Here is a 25,041-nt window from a genome sequence, read left to right on the forward strand (position 1 = left end):
GCTGCTATGAATGTGAAAGTAATTTGAAAACCTAACAGCTGACAAATGTACAGAACAAATCTTTGTCCTATTACTACTATTTCTGCAGATCTGTTCTTGATACCTCATGGGAGAACTTCACGAACCAGCCTTGCCCACTTCAAGCTGACCCCTGAAGCAGACAACTGGACATGGACCGTTCATATAGGACATACCAATAGCCAAATAGAAAAGGCAGCTGAGGCCCTCCCCTCCCCAGCAGCCCCAGAGACTTGCCTGTACATGCAGTGTGCGGCCGTCACCACCCAGTGTGGTGCCAGCACAGAGGCTCCGCACACGTGCCGGGAGCCCAGGGTCACACTGGCCTGCCAGGGCCAGCGCCCAGGAGCCACGGCCTGCCCACCAACTATCCGGGAAGCCAGGGGCCTTGCTCCACACTCTGCCAACAGAGAAGGGTAAGACAGAAGGGGGTCAGCATGGTCCTGGCTCTCGAGGAGTGTGGCCCAATGCTAAGCCCCAGAGACAATGTGGATACCTCTCATTTCTTATTTCTGGTCCTAAGGCGGGGACAGGAAGGTACAAGTGATGTTTACACACCTGCCTGCCACATCAGACTATGGGCCTGCCAAGAGAGTAAGGACTATGCCTTTGGGGCTCTCCAGAAGAAAGGGGGAGTGACATCAGAGGCCAAGGCAGAGAGTGGCAGGCAGTGAGGTCTGGAGAGCATCAGCCCAGCCCAGCTGGTGGGGGACATGACAGAGACTTAAAAGGGCATCTGCAAGAAGGGGCTTGGCAGGCAGATAGCAGGTGGTCAAGGATCGCCTGCTAAGATTATTCAGCTGAGCCTCCCCATGGAGCTCTTCCACACTCCTGTCTCCCCACCCCCCCTACCCTTCCTGGATAGAAGACATGACTCACCAGAGCACTTGAGGGAAACAATTCGGCCAGAAGTACAGTTATGCCTGAAAAAAAGGGACGCCAGCAAATAGCTGGACAGGGGCCCAGCCTGCGGCCACACACACAAACCCAAGGGCATGGAGGAGGGGGGTGGTTGGTGGACAGTTCTTAAGGCTGCCATGTAGCCACAGGTTTAAGCATAACACCACTTCTTTCCTGCCCCGGCCAGATAGCCAAGCTCTTTGTCACAACCAGTCCCTGAGATAGCAGCAGTATTCTGCCCAGTCTCCTACAGGACAATAGAAGGACTTCAAAGTCCTCGAGGGGAGATTTGAGTAAGGCCCAAACATATGAATAGAATATTTTTAGATGGAAAAGCCAGCTGTTCCCTTGAATGGCCTTGAATAAATACTTGTTTGATGGATGAATGAATGGGCCAGGGAGTGAATGAGTGATCAGAGCTCTCCACGCCGTGTACCTCTGTCCTAGCCCTTTCTCTGGGTCCTGCACATTCCTAGTCTTGCTCTCCTCTTTCCCCTTCTCTCTGTTAGCGTAGCCTCAATTCCTTTTTGACCAAAGCCCTCTTCCCTTTCTTTACTATCTCTTGCCCCCAGCAGCCCAGTGCCTGGATCCTCTTAGTTTCTTCCGGTTTTCCAAGCCCACAGCCCTCCCAGCTCTCCTGAAGGAGTCAGCCCCACCCCTACTTCCACTTGCCTGTTCCTGCTATATCTAAGGCAGGAACCCAGCCAGAACTTCCCCCCCAAGGCCAGCCACCTGCCCGGCTATATGCCCAAGGACAGACCCAGAGGATAGGAGCTGGAACAGGAGGGCCTGAGAGAACAGTTCAAATCTGAAACATGGTAATGGGGATGCCCACCCATCTGTCCCAGGAGGCTGTGGGCAGCTTGAGGAAGCCCCGGAAGGGGCAATGACTGTCTTCTTGTGCCTTAGTCACGCCAAATCCACCCTCCGGATTGGGGGAAGGGACTGCTCCATTCCAGAGCCCTCTTCTCTGGGACACTCTTCAGGCTACTCTCTCCTGAAGTATCACTATTATCTAATTAAAGTGTAGCAGGGTTGAGAAAGCCTGGTTTGGAAACAGGAGCCTGGTTTCAAGATTTGGCTTGGTTGCTTGTTAATTACGTGTCTTTGGACAAGACCCTTTAACCTCATTAAGCCTCAGTTTCCTGGCCTGTAAAATGAGGATAAGAGCACTATTTCAAATTCCGTGACAGTAAGAACCAACACTGGATTCCCTATAAGGGGCAAGTGACGGAAGTGAAGCCGTGATGGGCAGGCTCATGTGAACAGAGCCCTGATCGGTTATCAGGAAATGTTACCCTTTGTCCTCCTATCTTAGACTGCCAGTGTTCCCCCACCAGGTTCCCATGACCAGGAGATTGTTGCTGGGCTGACCACCAGGAAGTAAGGGACCTCACTCACCTAACCGCCTCAGAAGTCCTACCTGGGCTGCCACATCTCCTCCAGGAAGCCTCCCAGGCTAGAAGAGAGCTGAACAAATCGCTGGGAGCTGTTTAGCTTGTTGTCAGTCAGGTCTACTCCTTTGCAGTAAGTCATTCTTGGCAGAAGAAGGAAGTAAGGGGAGGAAATGACAACAGGAATTTGCACGAGGTATTATACCAGGATAGTGGCCGAGCAAGGCTGTGATGATGACTTCTGGGATTTTAAAAGTAGCAATGGGCCCTGCACATTCCTAGTCTTGCTCTCCTCGAAAAGTAGCAATGCCCAAAAGAGAGAAACAGGCTGGAGAACCATCATGCCCAGATGCCAGATGATGGGCGAAGTGACCTCTTGCCATTTCCTGAGCACACTGATAGTGACGGGTGGATAGAGGTCCCCAACTTCCCTTCCCCTGCCCACCAGTGCTCTTCCCTCCCCAGACCTGGATCCTGTTACCTGAGATGCCCGAGGCTTTGGCAGATCTGCACCCCCACGGCAGGGCTCCAGCCTTCATGGCAGACCAAGTGCCAGTCTGACTGGGCCTTCACTTGCACTTCCAGCAAGAAGTCCTCTCTGTCTACTCTGAAAGATACTGAAATCATGGCAGGACACCGTCATCCCTCCCGCAGTGGGGGTCAGGAGAGGATGGTGCAGGGCAAGACAGGAGGAGCTAAATTTGAGACTCTGGACCCTGAAGAGGTCTTAATGGTAGTCTGGGTCACCTAATGTCAGGTTCCCTATTCCCCAGGCTGTCAAGAGAGTTCTAAGAACAAATATAACCCCTATTTGTAGAATATTTCAGTTTTGTATTTTAACCAAGTAATTTTAAGCATGCTCCATCACTCATTGTCACGGCAGCCCTGTGAAATGAGCATTACCACGTGGACTCTCTATTCTGCAAAGGGAAAACTAAGGCTCAAAGTTTAAGGTACTTGTCCAAGATCACAGAATCAGCACATGATAGATCGAGTTTTCTGATTTGAAATTCTGTGACAATAATAGTTATATTTCTTCAGTATGTCCTTTTTCTGGGCTGTCAGAGACTGAATTTTGTCCTCCTAAATTTATATGTTGATGTCCCAACCTTCAGTGTGACTGTATTTGGGGACAAGGCCATTTTAAGAAGGTGATTAAGGTTAGAGGAGGTCATAAGGGTGGGGCCCAGATCCAACAGGGCTGATATCCTTATAAGAGAGAGAGACATCAGACATTTCTCTCCCCGCCCACCAAATAGAGGAAAGGCCCTTGGGAGGACACAGCAAGGAGGCAGCCATCTACAAGTCAGGAAGAGAGTGTTCTCTAGAAATGAAATTTGCCAGCACCTTGGTCTTGGACATCTAGCCTCCAGGACTGTGAGAAAATCAATGTCTGTGGTTCAGCCACACAGTCTGTGGTGGTTTTGTTACGGCAACCTGAGTAGACTAAAATGCAAGCTCTGTGCTAAGCTCTTCTTATAAATTAGTTTGCTTCATCCTTATAATTTTGCAGTAAACAGTTTTATTTCAATTCTACTTTTTATTTTATTTATTTATTTTTTTTTTGAGGTAGAGTCTCACTCTGTCACCCAAGGTAGAATACCATGGCATCACATAGCTCACGACAGCCTCAAACTCTTGGGCTCAAGGAATCCTCTTGCCTCAGCCTCCCAAGTAGCTGGGACTACAGGTGCCTGCTACAGCACCTGGCTATTTTTAGAGATGGAGTTTTTCTCTTGCTCAGGCTGGTCTCAAACTCCCAAGCTCCAGAAATCAATGGCCTCACCCTCCCAGAGTGCTAGGATTACAGGTGTGAGCCACTACACCTGGCCTTTATTTCCATTTTATACAGAAGGAAATGGAAACTCAAAAAGTAAACATGCCCAAGGTCACAGGGCTAACAAAAGACAGACTCTAATCATACTCTCACAAAACTGCCATAACATATGCTCACCCCCAGCCTCTGGACAGCACTGTGCTCCTGATCCCAAGTCTCACCTGGAGGGGTGGGGATAACAGGGGAGATGTTTCCAGACCCCTGGGCAGCCCAGCTGGCCACAGATGGGCTCCACACACACCTGGAACCTCTTCCCCCATGTTGTGGCCCACTCTGCCCCAGTGACAAGCTTCTCTCCCTCTCACCAGCCTGGGTTCCTGGCCAAGCCCCAACTGAAGATAAGGACAGTTCCCAGGAGTGCTGAAAGCCCCAAATCAGAAATCAACTCTGCAAGGCTAGACTTTGTCCCCACTCTCACTCAATGACAGAAGGTTGGCAGTGAACTGAAGGCCCTCCATGTTGACCCTCTTGCCCGCATCTGTGAAGGGGCTCTGAGCTAGGGAGGGTGTCACAGAGCCTTGGGGGGTGGCCCACCTGGTCTGGGAAGTGCAGGGAGCAGAGCTTCCTCACCGCTGGCCTCTGAGCAGCCCAAAGGCATTTCTTCATCCTGCAACGTCCCAGAAATGGGCTGAGAGGCAGCTGGCCATAGGTACAGCACTTCAGAGAAGGACAAAGAGAGGTCACCAGGAAGACACTGGGAGAAGGGGAGAGATTCCCAAAGGAGGGGGCCAAGGTGCAGAACAAAACCCTCTGGGCTAGACGCAAAAGGAGCCACCTGGGGACTCCTCAGGCACCCTGCCTTTGGGTAGGTCCCCAGATAGCATGGTGAGGACAGGCACGGCGCTGTCTGTCCTTCTCTTTATCTCTTTGACTCTCTCTTTTCTTCCTCTCTCTGCCATCCTCTCTGTCTCTCTCTCTTTTTCTATGTGTGTCCTTCTCTCTGTCTTTCTCTCTGTGTCTTTCTCATTGGGAAAGATTTCTAGAAAAGCTCTGACCAGGGCCTCCCTGGACCATGCACTCCCATCCAGAAGCCTAAAACATTCTTCTTTAGCAGAGCCTGGATCCTCCTGGTCTAGTTCTCCACCCTCCCCACCCCCACCCCCTGTGTCTACACGGTGTAGGTGAAAAAGACTCTCATCTCATTTACCTGTGACGCCTGAACAGCACCTGCTTCTCCCTTCCAGCTTCCCCCAGATCCTGAACCTGTCCCTCCCCAGACCATGGAAGGGCCCCCAGCACTGACCTATGAGCCATGAGCCGACACCTGCACCCACCAGCAGCCCCAGGGCTCCCAGCACCGCACAGCCACGCTGCATGGAGCACCAGCACCCTGCTGGAGAGACTGTGGGGAAGGGCAGGGGGGTGTCTGGGCTCCCTGCTCCTGCCAGCCAGCCCTGCTCCACCCCAAGGCCCCACCCCAGGGCTAGGCACCCATGGAGCTCTGTGCTCCATCAGTGTGGGATGGCTAGGGGGCAGGGTCCTTATCACAGAAATCCACAGAGCCCCCTCAATGCCCCAAATGGAAAACAAGGAGCAAAGGTAGGTCTGGGGGTAAAGAGTGACACAGCCTCTCAACATCAATCATGTGGGTGGGGCTAACCCAAGGAGGATCCAGAGGACACAGGAAGATTTACACATGGGAATGTCCCTCACTGCCCCCACCCTGTCATTCCCCTCTGGCCCTGTCCAGCCTACTGGGTTGCTGCTGGTCTCCCAACTCTGCTGTGAAGATCCCAGGTCTTGGGCCCTCCTCTGTGTACTGAACCTCCATAGGGGTACGGTCATCCAGCATCAGGCTCTGGGAAAAGAGTTGTCAGACCCCAGGGTCCCCGCATCAGAGACTGCTGAGGGAAGACCCAGCCCACTCCCAGTCCCTATTCTCTAACCTCGACCACTCCCTCCCGCCAACTTGCAAGCCTTTATTCGTCTTGGAGACTCCCTGTCTGTCCACAGATGTCCCTCCAAGGCCCTCTCTGCTCTCCTGGAACCCCTAACCTCACCCACTTTACTCTCACCTAACCAGTCAGTGTCAGAGCAAAGTGTCAGATTTGGCTCACCCTACAGCCCACACTCTTAACTACTCCTTCATCTTGCCTCCTGTGAGCCTCCAGAGCACATGCTGAAGTCCCTCAATGTCCCTCTTCAGGCTACAGATCCTCCTCCCCTACATTCCCTCCCACCAAAGGAGAAGTGCCCCTCGGCCACGCACGCACCCACACCCCCATTCATTCAGTGGATATTACTTAGCCCACGTGCTCAAGGGGATACTACAAAGACTCCAGAATCAATCAACGTGGACCAGCCTTCCCCAACTACCTCAAAGAATTCACAGTCTAGCCCTGAAGATAAGTCATGTCGACAAATGAGAATAGGTCAAGTGGCAGAGGAAAAGTTCAGCCACACTCCCATCATCATTCGAAAAAATAAGAGCTTACCCCTCACTAGGGAGAGAGGAAGGCTTCCTCAGAGAGGCAGACTCGGACACAGGCCCCCGTGGATGAATAGGGTTTGAACTAACACACATGGGCACTGGGGAGTCCAGGTGAAGAGAGGAGGTTAGGAAAAGGCACAGGAGATGGGAAGGTGGGGTAAGGGAGGACAGAGCAAAGGCAGTCACGTCTGTGCCTGAAAGCTCACGAGTCCTGAGGAAGAGTAATGAAGATAACACCAGACACTTCAAAGCTGGGTCTACTACCGACTGCATGAACTTGGACACTCAGGCCATCACTCAAACTTCAATGTTTCTATTTATAAAATAATCTCTATGGCTCAATAATCTCCCTCCTCTAGTGTATTGTCGCCCTCCATTGTTCTTCATGCCATAAAGCCAGAGTAATCTTTCTAAAATGCAAATATGAGTGCACAAACCCCATGTGTGAAGTACCCAGCGAATATCTGTAGCCTTCAGGATCGAGCCAAAGCTCTGTGGCTCAACTCATGAGGTTCTCCATAACCTCTCCCAGCCTCACCTCTCCATCCTCACAGCCAGCCCTAACTCCCTGCAGAGCTGAACAAGCCGTTCCTCAGCTCATTTAGGGACTTTGCACCTGCTGTCCCCTCCCCCACATAGCTGACTCCCACTGACTCTTTGAGACTCAGTGCAGATGTCGCCTTTTCAGGGGGCGTCCTCTGATATGTCCAGCACCTGTTGTGGCCCTGTATTGCACTCATTCCCTTCCCTCTCTCTCCTTCTTACAGGTGTATGCATCCTAGGGCTGAGCACAGGCCCTGGCACAAAGAGGGAGTTCAATTAAAGTGCACTGAAGAAGGAGAGGCAGCCAGGCAGCCTCAACAAAACAGTGTGATTGAAACGGCTTAATAAATAATAACACACAATGCAAATTTCAAGTATAATAATATTAATAAGGAATATCCATAAGCTATGGGTCCTTCCCCAAGGAAATTTATAATTCAAAAGAGTTGATTAGATCCCTTAAAATGGAAGTTGACCCCCATTTTCCCTGAAGACCACCTTTCCCTGTCAACACATAAGTGTTGTACCCAATGATCACAAAAGCCTGAGACACTGACTCCAACATAATGTTGGCTTATTGGATGTGCTGTATGTGTGTTACGTGGAATGTTCTTTTCAGACCAAACCCCTCCCAGTCTTGCCTTTAGGCTCCACTGAACTTGCCTTCCTGATCCTCTCTGCCTAGGGGAGGAAGCCTTTGCCACATTCACTCATGGGGGTCACCTCCAAATCATCCTGAAAATCATTCCACTGGACCCATGAGCATCCATGCCAGTTCAGTAGCAAGTAGGACACTGGCCTGATACCTTCCCCATGGAGTATAGCACACTAGTCCCACCTTACCATCCCTACACCAATCACAGACCGGGACCTGGAGGAGTGGCCCTCCCAGCAGCCGCAGGCCTTGCTTCCCCAGGAGAAACACAGTCGTAGTTTGCATCCCACCACACACCCTTTTTCTTGTGCCTAAAGATGAGACTCCTGGGGCACAGGCAACAAGGCCGGAGGATGGGCTTGGGAAAGCCAGTGAAGCAGCGGTAAGACAATAGAGAAATGGCAACAGAGGGTAAGGTGTGGGTTTCTTCTCTGGGGATGTGGTTTTTCTTCAGCTGACGTCCGTCTGGGCGGAGAGGCAGGCTAGTCTACAGAGAATTCCAGGGCATACCCAGCCCTTCCTCTCATCTCAGTATCAAGGGAACTTGGCTTTAAAGTCAGCCTCTGAACTGAATGGCCTCACTTCAGATACCTACCTCAAAACCCAACTGTCCAAGCTCATGTGGTAGCCTGAAAAAAATTGGCCCTTAATGGTATAAGATTCCTTGGTCCTCTTTTTGAGTCAGAGTCCAATGTTATAATGATTTGCTAAGCATGGCCTATGTGCAAAGCACTTAGTAGGTCTATGGGAGACAAGGGAGGATAAAAGGCAGCCCCTGGGGAGAAAACGGGGGTTTAGACATGTAAGACCCCTGTTAGGATCCAGCCCCATTCCAGAGCTGTCCCGGGTGGCCCTTTCCACCAGACTACAATCCCAAGGGCAGGGGAGAGAAAAAGAGAGAGAGAGAGGTCCGCTCAGGGATGACACAGAGGCGTAGCCTTACCGTAGCAGTCAGTGGCACTGTTGGAAAGCTTCAGGGACAGCTAATCATCATCTTGCTCTCAGGCCAGCATTGATTAAATAGCCCAGCTAGCTTTGTTGGAAGATGAGGTTTTCCTAGTCTACACATGGCCCCTCCCTGTCTCCCCTCTCCACACACTCACACAGACACGCGCCAGAGAGACAATGAACTCTGCTCAGGACCCATGAATGGGCCCCTTGTTGCAGGAAAGGGGGCCAAGGGCTAGGCTGGGCTAGGCAACCCCAGTCCCTCCCATCTGTTAACTGGAAGCTCAGAAACAGAAAAAGGTTACAGGGAGGAGGGGAGGCCAGCTACTATTGCTTAGCAACCAGGCCCCTTGTGCCAAAAAGTGCGCCCCATGCGTGCTAGCACAATTCTCCCTTCTTGCTGACAGGGCTGTATTACAGACACTGATATTAGCACTTGTTGAAATGTTTCTGAAATGTTTCTGAGCCCTCTGGATTATATCTTACATCCATGTGGGTTGGCTTTACTAGCAGCCTGGGGCTGTCACCATGTTGGAGTTTTTGGGGTGATGATGAGGGACTTTTGTCACTTCTCTCCCCAAGGCTGCACCTGCCACCCCTATACCAGGAAAGTAAGGCCCCTTCATCCTATCTACTCTGGGAACCAGTGGCCACAGGAGCCCTCTGTGCTATATTGTTTCAGAGCACAGGGTGACCCAGCCAAGCCCAGGTTTTGCTGAACACACCTGGGAGCCACACTGATCTCTTTAGGCAAGGAGGCAGAACAGCCCCCAGGGAAGGGAAGGCCTTCATACATCCCTGGGGTGGGACAGTTAAGAATACACGCTGTAGAGTCAGGCCTTCATCCAACCCCAGTTCTCCTACTTACCTTACTCAGCTTTGCCTGTAAAATGAGGATAATAGTACCTATCCCCGAGGGATTGATGCTAGAATTTGATGTTAGAATTAACCTTTCTCTTTTTTTAATTTTAACCTGCTCCCCAGAAAAATTAATGTTAGAATTAAATGAGATATTGAACAGAGAGCTCTTAGCTTGAGATCTAGCATAGACTGTAGAAAATAGTAGCTGCTGAACCTTACCCACAGAGGCTTTATTTTAATCTCTGCTCCCTATTCTCCTTATACACTCTGTGTGTCAAATTTGAGCTTATGGTCATCACAGAGCTTTCCACACACAAAACAATGAAGAGACAGAGGTTGGCCATGGATTACAGATGAGGAGGAGGAGAGAAAGGGTGGCTAGAGTTGAGAATCTTGGGGTAGGCTCAGAGCCTCCTGGGACAATACTCCTCAGACTACAAATCTGAATATCTACAGTGTGTCAGGAACTGGCCCAGGCATGGAGGATGAACAAGTCATAGACAGGGCACCTGCAAAATGGAAAAAGAGGAACAGATATAAATAATTGTTATTTGAAAAAAGTGAAATCGCAAAGGCATGAACACAGAGGTATAGAAAAACAGAGTAGCTGACTCCTCCCAGAGGACACAGACAGGCTTCACAAGGAAGGAGATATCTGGGCTGAGTTTTGAGAAGTGAGAAGGTGGCCACAGAGAAGGACATTTAAAATATATTGCAGGTGACATCAAAGAAAATGGCAGAGTGGAGACCTCGGAACATCCCCTGCTCCATAAAAACAATGAGCAAAAATGGTCACAATCAACTTTTTCAAAACTGTAGAAATTAATCAAAAGTTTATGGCAATTTGGGAAGTGTTTATTCAAGAAAAAGGACTTAATTCCTGTAAGAGCAGTGACCTTGGTGGCATTTTAACTTGCTCTCATTCCATCCTTCTCACTCCGACTCTGCAGTAGCCTTGAAAACTAGCATCCCACGATTTCAATGGAAACCAGTAGGCTGGCAGCTACAAGAAGGGATGGTAGAACAGGCTTGAAGCTCCTGCAAAGCCACCTTCCCAGAGAGTTATTATTTGGTCTGTCTGGAGGGCTCTTGGAAGACTAGCCTTTGCAAGGCTGTCTTTATGTGACCTGACTTGGAGCTTGGCCAGTGTCAGGTTCATGACCAAATGTCAGGTTTGTGTTGCTGGGTTTTATCCTGGTACCAAAGAATGGTGACTGAGACCAAGTCAGCTGAACAAATGAACAGACCAAACAGATCCAAGCACCAAGATTTATTAAGCACAGTGAAGACCTCTGAACATCCCCTCTGAAGAGTACGTTAGAGAGGAAACAGGTCTCTCTCCACAAGTGGAGAAGACCCTAAGATTGAATCACATTCTCTCTTTTATATTAAGGTTTTAATTCTATGTTAAGTTGGTGTGGACTATTCATACAAAGGGGTGGAGAGTTCTCAGAATGGTAAGTCCTCCCCATTTTTAACCTTGTAAGGCAATGTCTTGGGGTTGCCATGGCATTTTAAACTGTCATGGCACGGGCAGGTGCAATTTTTACTATGTTAATGAGGGTAGGTCACTTCAGGACACTGTCACCTTACTCATGGGCACGCTCTAAAGACCCCCTTTTGTGGCCTTGATCATATCTCCACTTTGTGGTTTCTCTGCCTCTTTCTAATTGGTCAGTCCTTGGAGACCCCCTATTGTGGACCAAACATCTGTTCAGTTCCTAGAAACCCCTTGGACAAGATATCTGTTCCCCCTCCTCCTTATCTTTACTTAGCACCAGCGTAAACAGCTTTTTCTCTAAGAGCATTTATCGAAAACAACTGGAGACAATTGTTGGATTTTGTAGCAGACTGAGACAGTAGATAATAGTTGGGGTGAAAAATGGGTAAACCAAAAACCTTACAAGGGAAATCTGGTGAGTGACATGTCTATGAGGGGCTTTGAAAGCCTCCAAAATATACCTGGGAATGTAGAAAGCCACATACATGTATAGGACTGTGTGTGTGCCCAGGGGCACATGTGCAGGAAAGGCCTAAGGAAGGTCCTAACCCCTAGCCAATCTTGAGGCTGTGTACAAGCAGGAGGGCTAAGGTGGAGTTGTACACTTCCATCTGAGTGACGAAGGCAGGCCCCAGCATAAACACAGAGCCTCTCTGCAACTGGGCAACTTACTGTTTCCAAGCATCAAGGCAGGCCCTGACCATCTGCAACCTGACCACTAAGCCGTGATCAAACATGACAAAGAATGCGGATTTTACAAAATTAGTTGAAATCATTCACTGAACAAACAAACAACAGCAAGAAAAAACAAACCTTGAAAAAGAGAGATAATCTTATTTCCAGAGTTGCTGTTTTGTATTAAATTTTTTTAAATACAGTTTTCAATAAGATATTATGAGCATCAAGAAAGAAAGGCCTATACACAGAGCAAAAAAGAAAAAGCAATAAATAAAAACCGTCCCCAGGCTGGGTGTGGTGGCTCATCCTTGGGAGGCCAAGGCAGGAGGTCAGGAGTTCAAGACCAATTTGGGCAACAGAGCAGTATAGAGAGACTCTATCTCTATGAAAAAAACAAAAAAAGAAAAAGCCAAGACATTGTATTTACAAGGTGAAGACTTTAAATCAGCCATTCTATATATGTTCAAAGAACTAAAGGAAATTATGTCTAAAAAACTGGAGAAAATTATGAGAACAATGTCTTACCAAGTAGAGAATGTCAATTAAAAATAGAAATTACAGGAGCTCCACCCCTACCTTGTTTAAGAGCCTCTCGCGACACTTCTCGCGGGACCTTGCTAGGGAAGTCCACAGGCACGAGAACTTAAAGAGCAAGAGGAAGTGAAAGGAAAATTAGGGCAAGGAAACAGATAAAAGAAATCACTCATGAGGAAGAATCAGCAGAAAACTCCAGGCAACATGAAGAACCAGTCCAGAACAACCCCGCCAAGGGACCATGAGGTAGCTACTGCAGAGGATTCCACCTATACAGAAATGTTAGGAATGACAGAAAGGGAATTTAGAATACACATGTTGAAAACAATGAAAGAAATGATGGAAACAATGAAGGAAACTGCTAATAAAGTGGAAATTAACCAAAAGGAAATTCAAAAACAGAATCAAATAAGAGATGAACAATATGAAGAATATAAAAAGGATATAACAGAGCTGAAGGAAATGAAACAGTCAATCAGGGAACTTAAAGATGCAATGGAAAGTATCAGCAACAGGTTAGACTATGCAGAAGAAAGAATTTCAGAGGTAGAAGACAAAGTTTTTGAGATAACTCAGATAGTAAAAGAGGCAGAAAAGAAGAGAGAGAAAGCAGAATGTTCACTGTCAGAATTATGGGACTTTATGAAGCGTTCCAACATACGAGTTATAGGAATTCCAGAAGGGGAAGAAGAATGCCCCAGAGGAATGGAAGCCATACAAGAGAATATTATAAAAGAAAATTTCCCAAATATCACCAAAGATTCTGACACACTGCTTTCAGAGGACTATCGGACCCCAGGTCACCTCAACTCTAACCGAGCTTCTCCAAGACACATTGTGATGAACCTGTCCAAAGTCAAGACAAAAGAAAAGATTCTGCAAGTTGCCAGGAGTAAGCGCCAGTTGACCGACAGGGGCAAATCCATCAGAGTGACTGCAGACTTCTCTAATGAAACTTTCCAAGCAAGAAGACAATGGTCATCTACCTTTAATCTACTTAAACAGAACAATTTCTAGCCCAGAATTTTGTACCCTGCTAAGCTAAGCTTCAAAATTGACGGAGAAATCAAATCATTTATGGATATAAAAACATTGAGGAAATTCGCCACAACAAGACCAGCTCCATAGGAAATACTTCAACCTGTTCTGCACACTGACCACCACAATGGATCAGCAGCAAAGTAAGAACTCAGAAATTAAAGGAAAGAACCTAACCTCCACACTGATGCAAAAGATAAAACTAAGCAATGGACTCTCACAAAATAAGATGAATAGAATACTACCACACTTATCAATTATCTCAATAAATGTTAATGGCTTGAATTCCCCACTGAAGAGACATAGATTGGTTGACTGGATTAAAAAACATAAGCCATCCATTTGCTGTCTGCAAGAAAAACACCTGGCTTCAAAGGACAAATTAAAGCTCCGAGTCAAGGGTTGGAAGACAATTTTTCAGGCAAATGGAATCCAGAAGAAAAGAGGAGTTGCAATCTTATTTTCAGATACATGTGGATTTAAAGCAACTAAAGTCAAAAAAGACAAAGATGGTCACTATATTGGTCAAGGGAAAAACACAACAAGAAGACATCTCAATTCTAAATATTTATGCACCCAATTTAAATGCTCCCAGATTCTTGAAGCAGACCTTACTCAGTCTGAGCAATATGATATCTGATAATACCATAATAACAGGGGACCTTAACACTCCTCTTACAGAGCTGGACAGATCCTCTAAACAGAAATTAAACAAGGATATAAGAGATTTAAATGAGACCCTAAAACAACTGTGCTTGATAGACGCATATAGAACACTCCATCCCAAAGATAAAGAATATACATTCTTCTCATCACCCCATGGAACATTCTCCAAAATTGATCATATCCTGGGACAAAAAACAAATATCAACAGAATCAAAAGAATTGAAATTTTACCTTGTATCTTCTCAGACCATAAGGCACTAAAGGTGGAACTCAACTCTAACAAAAATGCTCAACCCCACCCAAAGGCATGGAAATTAAACAATCTTCTGTTGAATAACAGATGGGTGAAGGAAGAAATAAAACAGGAAATCATTAACTTCCTTGAGCATAACAACAATGAAGACACAAGCTACCAAAACCTGTGGGATACTGCAAAAGCAGTTTTGAGAGGAAAATTCATCGCTTTAGATGCCTACATTCGAAAAACAGAAAGAGAGCACATCAACAATCTCACAAGAGATCTTACGGAATTGGAAAAAGAAGAACAATCTAAGCCTAAACTCAGTAGAAGAAAAGAAATATCCAAAATCAAATCAGAGATCAATGAAATTGGAAACAAAAGAATCATTCAGAAAATTAATGAAACAAGGAGTTGGTTTTTTGAAAAAATAAATAAAATAGATAAACCATTGGCCAGACTAACGAGGAATAGAAAAGTAAAATCTCTGGTAACCTCAATCAGAAATGATAAAGGGGAAACAACAACTGATCCCACAGAGATACAAGAGATCATCTCTGAATACTACCAGAAACTCTATGCCCAGAAATTTGACAATGTGAAAGAAATGGATCAATATTTGGAATCACACCCTCTCCCTAGACTCAGCCTGGAAGAAATAGAGCTCCTGAACAGACCAATTTCAAGCACTGAGATCAAAGAAACAATAAAAAAGCTTCCAACCAAAAAATGCCCTGGTCCAGATGGCTTCACTCCAGAATTCTATCAAACCTTCAAGGAAGAGCTTATTCCTGTACTGCAGAAATTATTCCAAAAAATTGAGGAAGAAGGAATCTTCCCCAACACATTCTATGAAGCAAACATCACCCTGATACCAAAACCAGGAAAAGACCCAAACAAAAAGGAGAATTTCAGACCAATCTCGCTCATGAATATAGACGCAAAAATTCTCAACAAAATCCTAGGCAATAGATTACAGCTTATCATCAAAAAAGTCATTCATCATGATCAAGTAGGCTTTATCCCAGGGATGCAAGGCTGGTTTAACATACGCAAGTCTATAAACGTTATCCACCATATTAACAGAGGCAAAAATAAAGATCACATGATCCTCTCAATAGATGCAGAAAAAGCATTTGATAAAATCCAGCATCCTTTTCTAATTAGAACACTGAAGAGTATAGGCATAGGTGGCACATTTCTAAAACTGATTGAAGCTATCTATGACAAACCCATAGCCAATATTTTACTGAATGGAGTAAAACTCAAAGCTTTTCCTCTTAGAACTGGAACCAGACAAGGTTGTCCTCTGTCACCTTTACTATTCAACGTAGTGCTGGAAGTTCTAGCCAATACAATTAGGCAAGACAAGGAAATAAAGGGAATCCAAATGGGAGCAGAGGAGGTCAAACTCTCCCTCTTTGCTGACGACACGATCTTATACTTAGAGAACCCCAAAGACTCAACCACAAGACTCCTAGAAGTCATCAAAAAATACAGTAATGTTTCAGGATATAAAATCAAGGTCCACAAGTCAGTAGCCTTTGTGTACACCAATAACAGTCAACATGAGAAGCTAATTAAGGACACAACTCCCTTCACCATAGTTTCAAAGAAAATGAAATACCTAGGAGTATACCTAACGAAGGAGGTGAAGGACCTCTATAAAGAAAACTATGAAATCCTCAGAAAGGAAATAGCAGAGGATATTAACAAATGGAAGAACATACCATGCTCATGGATGGGAAGAATCAACATTGTTAAAATGTCTATACTTCCCAAAGCAATCTACCTATTCAATGCCATTCCTATCAAAATACCAACATCATACTTTCAAGATTTGGAAAAAATGATTCTGCATTTTGTATGGAACCGGAAAAAACCCCGTATAGCTAAGGCAGTTCTCTGTAACAAAAATAAAGCTGGGGGCATCAGCATACCAGATTTTACTCTGTACTACAAAGCCATAGTGCTCAAGACAGCATGGTACTGGCACAAAAACAGAGACATAGACACTTGGAATCGAATTGAAAACCAAGAAATGAAACTAACATTTTACAACCACCTAATCTTTGATAAACCAAACAAGAACATACCTTGGGGGAAAGACTCCCTATTCAATAAATGGTGTTGGGAGAACTGGATGTCTACATGTAAAAGACTGAAACTGGACCCACACCTTTCCCCACTCACAAAAATTGATTCAAGATGGATAAAGGACTTAAATTTAAAGCATGAAACAATAAAAATCCTCCAAAAAAGCATAGGAAAAACACTGGAAGATATTGGCCTGGGGAAAGACTTCATGAAGAAGACTGCCACGACAATTGCAACAACAACAAAAATAAACAAATGGGACTTCATTAAACTGAAAAGCTTCTGTACAGCTAAGGAGACAATAACCAAAGCAAAGAGACAACCTACACAATGGGAAAGGATATTTGCATATTTTCAATCAGACAAAAGCTTGATAACTAGGATCTATAGAGAACTCAAATTAATCCACATGAAAAAAGCCAACAATCCCATATATCAATGGGCAGGAGACATGAATAGAACTTTCTCTAAAGACGACAGATGAATGGCTAACAAACACATGAAAAAATGTTCATCATCTCTATATGTTAGAGAAATGCAAATCAAAACAACCCTGAGATATCATCTAACCCCAGTGAAAATGGCCCACATCACAAAATCTCAAAACTGCAGATGCTGGCGTGGATGTGGAGAGAAGGGAACACTTTTACACTGCTGGTGGGATTGCAAACTAGTACAATCTTTCTGGAAGGAAGTATGGAGAAACCTCAAAGCACTCAAGCTAGACCTCCCGTTTGATCCTGCAATCCCATTACTGGGCATCTACCCAGAAGGAAAGAAATCCTTTTATCATAAGGACACTTGTACTAGACTGTTTATTGCAGCTCTATTTACAATCGCCAAAATGTGGAAACAGCCTAAATGCCCACCAACCCAGGAATGGATTAACAAGCTGTGGTATATGTATACCATGGAATACTATTCAGCCATTAAAAAAAATGGAGACTTTACATCCTTCGTATTAACCTGGATGGACGTGGAAGACATTATTCTTAGTAAAGCATCACAAGAATGGAGAAGCATGAATCCTATGTACTCAATTTTGATATGAGGACAATTAATGACAATTATGGTTATGGAGGGGAAACAGAAAGAGGGAAGGAGGGAGGGGGGTGGGGCCTTGGTGTGTGTCACGCTTTATGGGGGCAAGACATGATTGCAAGAGGGACTTTACCTAAGAATTGCAATCAGTGTAACCTGGCTTATTGTACCCTCAATGAATCCCCAACAATAAAAAAAAAAAAAATAGAAATTACATTTTAAAAAACAAATAGAAATTCTGGAGTCTAACAGTAAATTCACTAGAAGGACTCGAAGTAGATGTAAGCAGGCAGAAGAAAGAATCTGTGAAGTTGAATATAGGTTAATTGAGATTATCCAGTATGAGGGACAGAAAGGGGGAGAAGAATGGAGAAAAATAAACAGGGGTTCATAGACCTTTGAGACGTCATCACACACACCAGCATATGCACAATGGGCCTCCAAGAAAGAAAAAGGAATGACAGAAAGGGGCTGAACAAATATTTGAAAAAGTAATGACCAAAAACTTACCAAATTTGATGAAAAATATTAATCTACACGTGAAAGAAACTCAGTGAACTCAAAGTGGGATAGATAAAAAAGACCCACACCGAGACACATTATAATTAAATTGTTTAAGGCCAAAGACAAGGAGAGACTCTTGAAAGCAGCATGAGAAAAACAACTGGTCACATACAAGAGATCCTCAGCCAACAATTTAACAGTTAACAGCTGACTTCTCATCAGAAACCATGTAAGCCAGAGGGTCATATTCAAAGTCCTTAAAGAAAAAGTCAACAAAAAATTTTATACCCAGCAAAACTACACTTCAGAAATAGCAAAAAATTAAAACAATCACAGATAGCAAAATCTGAGAGAATTCACAAGTTGAATGTTTACCCTATAAGAAATACAGTCATGCACCTCATAATAACCTTTTGGCCAATAATGATCCTCATATACAGGCAGTGATCTCATTAGATTATAATACAGCTTATATATGGTATTTTTATTGTACTTTTTCTATGTTCAGAAATGTTTAGATATATAAATATTTGTCATTGTGTTACAGATGCCTACAGTATTCAGTATAATAAAATGCTGTAGGTTTATGGCCTAAGAGCAATAGGCCATACCACATAGCCTAGGTGTGTAGTAGTTATACCATCTAAGTTTGTGTAAGTATTCTATAATGTTTGAACAATGACAAAATTGCCTATCAACACATTTCTCATGCCTGACGATGAAAGAAAGTTTTTCAGGCTGAAATAATGAGACAAAGACAGAAACTTGAACCCACATCAGCTAAAAGTAACTACATAGGTAAATATAAAACACAGCACAAATGTATTTTGTGCTTATAACTCTTTTTTTCTCCCATCTTATCTTTTTTTTTGAGACAGAGGCTCATTCTGTCACCCTGAATAGAGTGCGTGGTGTCACAGCTCACAGCAACCTCAAACTCTTGGGCTCTGGCAATCTTCTTGCCAGCCTCCAAAGTAGCTGGGATTATAGGCACCCACCACAACATCTGGCTATTTTTAGAGATGGGGTCTTGCTCTGGTTCAAGCTGGTCTCGAACCTGTGGGCTCAGAAGTCAGGCTCTGATGGAGGCACAGGTTTGGAAGACGGCAGACAGGTTGAGTAAAGTGATACATCATGGGGAGACCTGAGCTACCAAATGGACAAGAGATGTTCATCAGGGAAAGGAGACTGAGGCAGGCTTACTTCCAAATTTTCCAGGGAAGCCCTAGGCAGTGAACCCTGGGTTTGCAGTGGGTTTGGTTTTGTCCATTGAAGATACCCAAGAGAAGATTAGGCCACTTGATTCATCTTTTCTCCCAGTTCCATGCGAAGCCTCTGGCTATTCATATGCTGGAAACCTGTGGGGAATTTGTAATTTAAAAGAGATGTAATTTTAATTTCATCCCTTGGCCACATCTGAAACTTCCTGAAGCATAAGCCCTCTAAATGGGGGCCCTGATGTCTGTTCTTTTACCCCTGTGATTCCACAGATGTACAGTCTCAGTTAAACTTCTTAGTCTTCTTCAGGCCTGACAGTAGCAGCAGGAATTAGGGGAAGGAAAGTGGTGTCGCAAAAGAGCTATTTTTAAAAATCACTGTATCAATTCCCTTGAATGCTCTTCCATGGTTCATGGAGTGCCATTACCCTGAACAGATTTATAGCATTTTTTTAAAGAGAGAGCTATTTCTCCACTAGGTGCTTCATGGCCAGAATTCCACCCTAAGGGATCTACTGTATTGGAGTGAGGCATTGTGTCTCCAGTGTCCAGCATAGAGGCTGGTACATCATAGGCTTATCGGGGAGGAGAGACCAGGTTATGCTACAGAAGGAAGCAACACCCAGGTCTGAGTGACCTAAAACAACAAAGGTTTATTTCTTGCTTATGCTTGGGACCCATGGCGGGTGGCCAAGCTGGGGCCTTTTCTCCACATATCTTTAAGTAAAAGCCCAAGCCAATGAAGCAACCTCCAACCGAAATGCTGCTGCTCACAATGACTGAAAGAGAGTTCTGGAGGGCCTCACACTGGCAATTAAATTCTCTGGCCACTCACAACTCATTGGCCCAAAGTGTCACCCAACCATGGCTCCACCCAACCATGAGGAGCGCGTGTGAAGATGCAATCCCACAACGTGCAGAGAAGCTCAGAGACATACCCATAAAGACCTGGTAGCAGCACTAATAAAAAGCTCGGGCTTTTACTTAATAACCACCACAGTGTAGAGTCAACAATTACATGGAAAAGAAAATAACAGATGGGCAAAAATCCCCTTACAAGACAAAAGTCATTAAGCCCAACTTTATCTTCCTATGACAATTTTTCCCTGAGTTGAGGAGGTGGTGAGTGACAGCAAGCCCAGATGAGCACACAGTTCTCCACCTTCTGTCTCTCTGGTTGGCTCAGCCCTTAGGGTCTCTCACTGGCTCACTTCTCTCTCCAAGAATCCCACCTCCAGAGAAAAGCAGCTCAGTTGCCCTGAGTTCCTGTAAATCATGTTCCGGTAGTGTGAGAGGTGGCTCAGGTACTGTGGTAGTGGACTTCCAGTGGTTACAGGGAGATCAGGAGCTGCTGAAACCAGCTCTGCTCTCTACAAGAGCAGATTCTAGATTAACTGGAGCTAGGCGCTCCCTGGCCATGCTCTGCTTGGCTGCCCAACAAGTTTCTCTTTTATTTCTCACTGCTATTCCCTTCCATCCCAGATGAGCTACTCTGGTTTGCCACGTCTTTGGTTTGGGCAGGATACTCATATCTAGGGTAAGGCAAGCAGGAGCCTTGAGTGAAAACTGAAGGAGGCACTCGCAAGGAAGCAGAGTGCTGGCGCTTGAATACCCTAAGAGCGATGGCTCCTCACATTTTGTGCCCTAGGGTGCCCTGTCTGAAACCTTCTGAGGCATAACATCTCTGAATGGGGTGTCTGGGGTCTATATTGTTACTCTGGTGATGCCAATGTAACTTCACCCTAGTCCTGGCCCTGCTTCCCTGCCTCCTCTGTCTGACAGCTCCTGGACCTACCAAGTCCACATCTATGGAAGAGCCTCAGTTCAAGAGCTTTGAAATCTCGGTTCCTCCCCTCCTTCAGTCACTGTTTTGATGTTCTCAGAAATATCAAGGGCCGTTCTCAATTATCCTTCAGATAGGCCCTGACATCCTTAAACAGATAATAGTGATGTCTTTCTCCTCCTCCTAAGTGGAAATACTAAAGTTCTAATTTATAAAGAATTCTCAGATTTGCAAAGTCTATTGATAGAGACCATTCAATCTGCCACTCCTCCAATCAGAGAAAACAGGCTATGAAAGGTGAATATTCACAAGATGGAGGCAATTCAATCCCAGGTCTCCAGACTTCCAGTCCATGCTCTTTCTCCATACACCTGCCACAGAAGTCACGTATTCACTAAACAGGGAGACTCAGAGAAGAAAGTCTACCTGTGGGCCACAGCTCTGGTCAGTGCCTATAGAGTTCCATCCTGCTCACGATCTTCCCCTTCCTGTCAATGGACAACAGCGTCAGCCCTTGGATTTAAGGCTACCAGTGACCTTCACTTCCTTATTCCCTGCCTTATGGATTTCAGACTTGCTAAGGCAGCCCCCATAATCACTTAAACCAATTCCTTGTAATGTCTCTCTGTCTCTCCCCCTCAACATACCCCAAGAGGGAAAGTCAGTGCTCCAGACACTGGTAATGAGACAGCGGGTCTGGGGAGCTGCAGAATAGCGAATCCGAAGCTCTGTGCATCCCCCTTGGTCCCAACCCATTCCTCCCCCTTTGGCTTCATCTGTATCAAAAATGCTTCCCTCATTCACATCTAGTCTCCATCTGCAGCAAGGTCCACCTGTATGCATAATATCCCATGCCTTCTCAAACAAGCCCCCACCCCTTCCAGGTTTTAGTTTAAGCCACTAGGCTCTCTCTTCACTGCCATCTCATAGCCAGATGAGGCCCAACATGTACCTTTTGCCATTCAGACGTCTGGAAAGTGGTTTTCTCAATGAGGAAATGAATAAATCCTGTCTAATAAGAGAAAAACTTTAAGGGGTGAATATTTAGGAAAAGGTTAACTTATTCCAGACCACTGCTGCATATCAAGAGGCAGTGAACACACTACTAGTAACTGTCGCTTTGAATACAAATGGATCAAAGTGTATTTAAATGGACAAGAAAATCTGTGCGGTCCCATATGGTGCCTGCTGCCTTTTCCTTTTTCTTTTTTTTTTTTTTTTTTATTAAATCATAACTGTATACATTGATATGATCATGGGGTATCATACACTCGCTTCATAAACCATTTGACACATTTTTATCACAGTGGTTAACATAGGCTTTCCGGTGTTATCTCAGTTACTGTGCCAAAACATTTACATTCTATATTTACCAAGTTTCACAAATACCCCTGTAATATGCACCACAGGTGAGACCTGCTGCCTTTTCATTAGCATACTGCGTTCTGAGCCCTCCCTTCTGCCTTGTTCTTCTGAACAAAGTCTAGAGGAGACATCCAGTAAGAGGGGAGGGCAGCTCTTCAGAAGTGTCCTAAGGGGCCGAGAACGGGCTCCCACTCAGCCTTCTCTTCTCCACTTTCTCCCCAACATGATCTTGTAACCCTTGGCAAATAGAATCATCTTGAAATCATCTTTGCCTGCTCCCAGTTTCTTACCTTCCACCCAATAACTCAACTTGAACATCTCTCAAATATGCCTCCTCCTGGGCCACTCCCCTAGCCAACCACTAGCATCAGCTGGGACAGCAGCCACCCAGTTGGCCTCCTGCCTCTAATCTTTTCCATTCTAATCAGTCAGTTCCTCCACTCCTTGTAAGGGAATTCAGAAGAAGTTCAACTAGCAACATAGAAAAATAAAATAAATGAAAATGGGCCCTTCTTTTTTGCATCCCACTGCCAAAGTAATGTTTCTAAGAGCAAATGTAAATAAGCGAAAACCCTTCATGGCTCCCCATACCTTCCCCAGTGAAAGTATTCATTCATTTGCCCATTCATCCACTCGGTCATTCAGCAACTGTGCCAGGCACTGTTCTAAATTCTGGAGTTATATTTATGAACCAGACAGGCAGAGCCTCTGACTTCAAGGTACGAATAATCTAATTCCATCACGCCAATAATTCAAGGGCAATCTCTGATGGGGGAAGAACAAAGTGTCCTTAGCATGTCACAGAAATTTTTTTCTAAGTTTGCTCAACATATTTTCCTAGCCTCATCTTTTGTTCTCACCTTCAAACTTCTTCCATAAGCCAGGCACTTGCTGTTCCTAGAATATCCCCAAAATAAACCTTTGCTCACACTGTTTCCTACTCCTGAAATGCCCTTCCCGCATTAATAATTTCGGTCTACTAGTCAGTCGACATATGCTTGTTGAGGATGCACTAGGTGTGAGTTACTGTGTAAGCACTGAAGACACAACGGTATGCAAAACCAAACACAATCCCATCCTTAAAGAGCATACTGTCTAGTGCAGGGTGTCCAGCCTTTTGGCTTCTCTGGGCCACATTTGAAGAAGAATTTTCTTGGGCCACACAGTAAATACACAAACACTAACAAAAGCTGATAAACAACAACAACAAAAAAGTCCATGCATCTCAAATATTTACAGCAGCTCAGTTCACAATCACAAAGATGTGGAAACAACCCAAGTGCCCATCAGATCATGAATGGATTGAAACTCTGTGATGTATGTACACCATGGAATATTATTCAGCCATAAAAAGATGGAGACTTTGTATTTACTTGGATGAATTTGTAGAACATTCTCCTATGTAAAGTATCTCAAGAATGGGAAAGCAAGTATCCACATCCCATGTACTCAATACTAACTTGAAATTAGTAGATTAATAACTACAAGCATACACAAGAGAAAAACACAATGAAATTCAAGAAGGGGGAAGGCAGGAGGGAGTTCAGTAAACTACCACCTAATGCGCACAATGTAGGGGTAGATGGCATATTTCCTGGTTGAAAGACTCAACTAGAACTTGAACTTTACCTTACAAATGCAAACAATGTAATCTAATCATATGTACCCTTAAACCCAAAATAAAAAAGTTCTGTGCATAATTTTTGTGATATCCACCACCACAGATAAGCAAAAGATTCCTCACATAATAATCCAAATTATTTAGCAGCCTATTCACAGAATCTTTAAATATCATCAAGCAAGTCCCAAGTTTGCAATCACTAACATGGAAAATGTACATATGTAAGCAATAATAAAACATGCTTCTGCCCTGCAACTGGGCACAGTGAGTCTGGGGAGATAAGACTCCAGGCATCAAGAGGGACTTTACCTAATAAATGCAATCAGTGTGACCTGTCTTATTGTACCCTCAATGAATCCCCAACAATAAAAAAAAAGGAAAAAAAGAAAAGTAATTCTCTTTTATTATATTATTTATTAAAAAAAAAAAAAAGACTCCAGGCATCTCTGGCTGGTGGGATCTGCCTATAATCATCCCTTTGAGAATACAGGGAGTCAGCAAGGGACTTCTGGACCCCAAGAGGAGAACAAAAACAGTGGAAAACTGGCAAGTGGTTGCATGTGTTCGATCGACCTAATCACACCGGCAGCTGTAAGTACAAGCAGCAGAGAGACTGCAAACTGGAAAGGCCTTCTCTGTGAACTGTTTTGGTGTTTTTGGACTTGACACTCACTTGAATTGCCTTGGGGAGAGCTTGAGCAGGAGTGTGGAGAACTTTGGGCATTGTCTAGGGCCCCAGACTGAGCCGCTGAGCCAGACGGAGCTAATAGAGTTTGGCTGTGGGCTGCAGGGAGCCATTGTGAGAGAACTGCCCCGGCAAGCTCCGCCCTCAGGGTCGCAGAGCAAGGATCAGGTGGGAGCTAGTAACCTGGTGACTGAACAGCCTAAAGGCAGGGACTGAGCAGTCTTACAGCCTTAACACTCAGGGGCAGAGTGAGTCTGGCTTTGGCACACTGGAGCCTCAGGCTGTTGCCCTGGGTAGAGTGCTGTGTCATTACAGCTCATAGCGACCTCAAACTCCAGAGCTTGGTGCCACTCGGACCTCCATAAGAGCTGCACCACGAACCCCTACCCACAACCCACGCCCGCCGGGCCTCTGCATTCCCTGAACAGGAACTGCAGGAGCCACACAACCCCACGTCCTCCCTCCTATACCCTCCCTGCCTCCACA

At 45.2% G+C, this 25,041-nt stretch overlaps 1 protein-coding gene across 2 annotated transcripts in view; it reads right to left on the reverse strand.

Annotated features, from left to right (window-relative positions):
- Positions 1–25,041, reverse strand: part of TMPRSS5 (transmembrane serine protease 5) — a 61,506-nt gene that overhangs the window by 5,784 nt on the left and 30,681 nt on the right. The window contains exons 1-8 of one of the 2 annotated variants that reach the window (XM_053595366.1): positions 8,722–9,257; positions 5,845–5,947; positions 5,393–5,491; positions 4,684–4,806; positions 2,794–2,929; positions 2,342–2,455; positions 898–941; positions 256–418 (exon numbers count right to left, since the gene is read on the reverse strand). In XM_053595366.1, coding sequence (XP_053451341.1) covers positions 256–418; positions 898–941; positions 2,342–2,455; positions 2,794–2,929; positions 4,684–4,806; positions 5,393–5,491; positions 5,845–5,941 — 776 coding nt within the window. In that variant the 5' untranslated portion in view covers positions 5,942–5,947; positions 8,722–9,257. Of the gene's footprint in view, positions 1–255; positions 419–897; positions 942–2,341; positions 2,456–2,793; positions 2,930–4,683; positions 4,807–5,392; positions 5,492–5,844; positions 5,948–8,721; positions 9,258–25,041 lie in introns of those variants that run through there. The other variant, XM_053595365.1, reaches the window with a different exon arrangement.

Source organism: Nycticebus coucang, chromosome 6 (assembly GCF_027406575.1).
Source record: "Nycticebus coucang isolate mNycCou1 chromosome 6, mNycCou1.pri, whole genome shotgun sequence".
Lineage (NCBI taxonomy): Eukaryota > Metazoa > Chordata > Mammalia > Primates > Lorisidae > Nycticebus > Nycticebus coucang.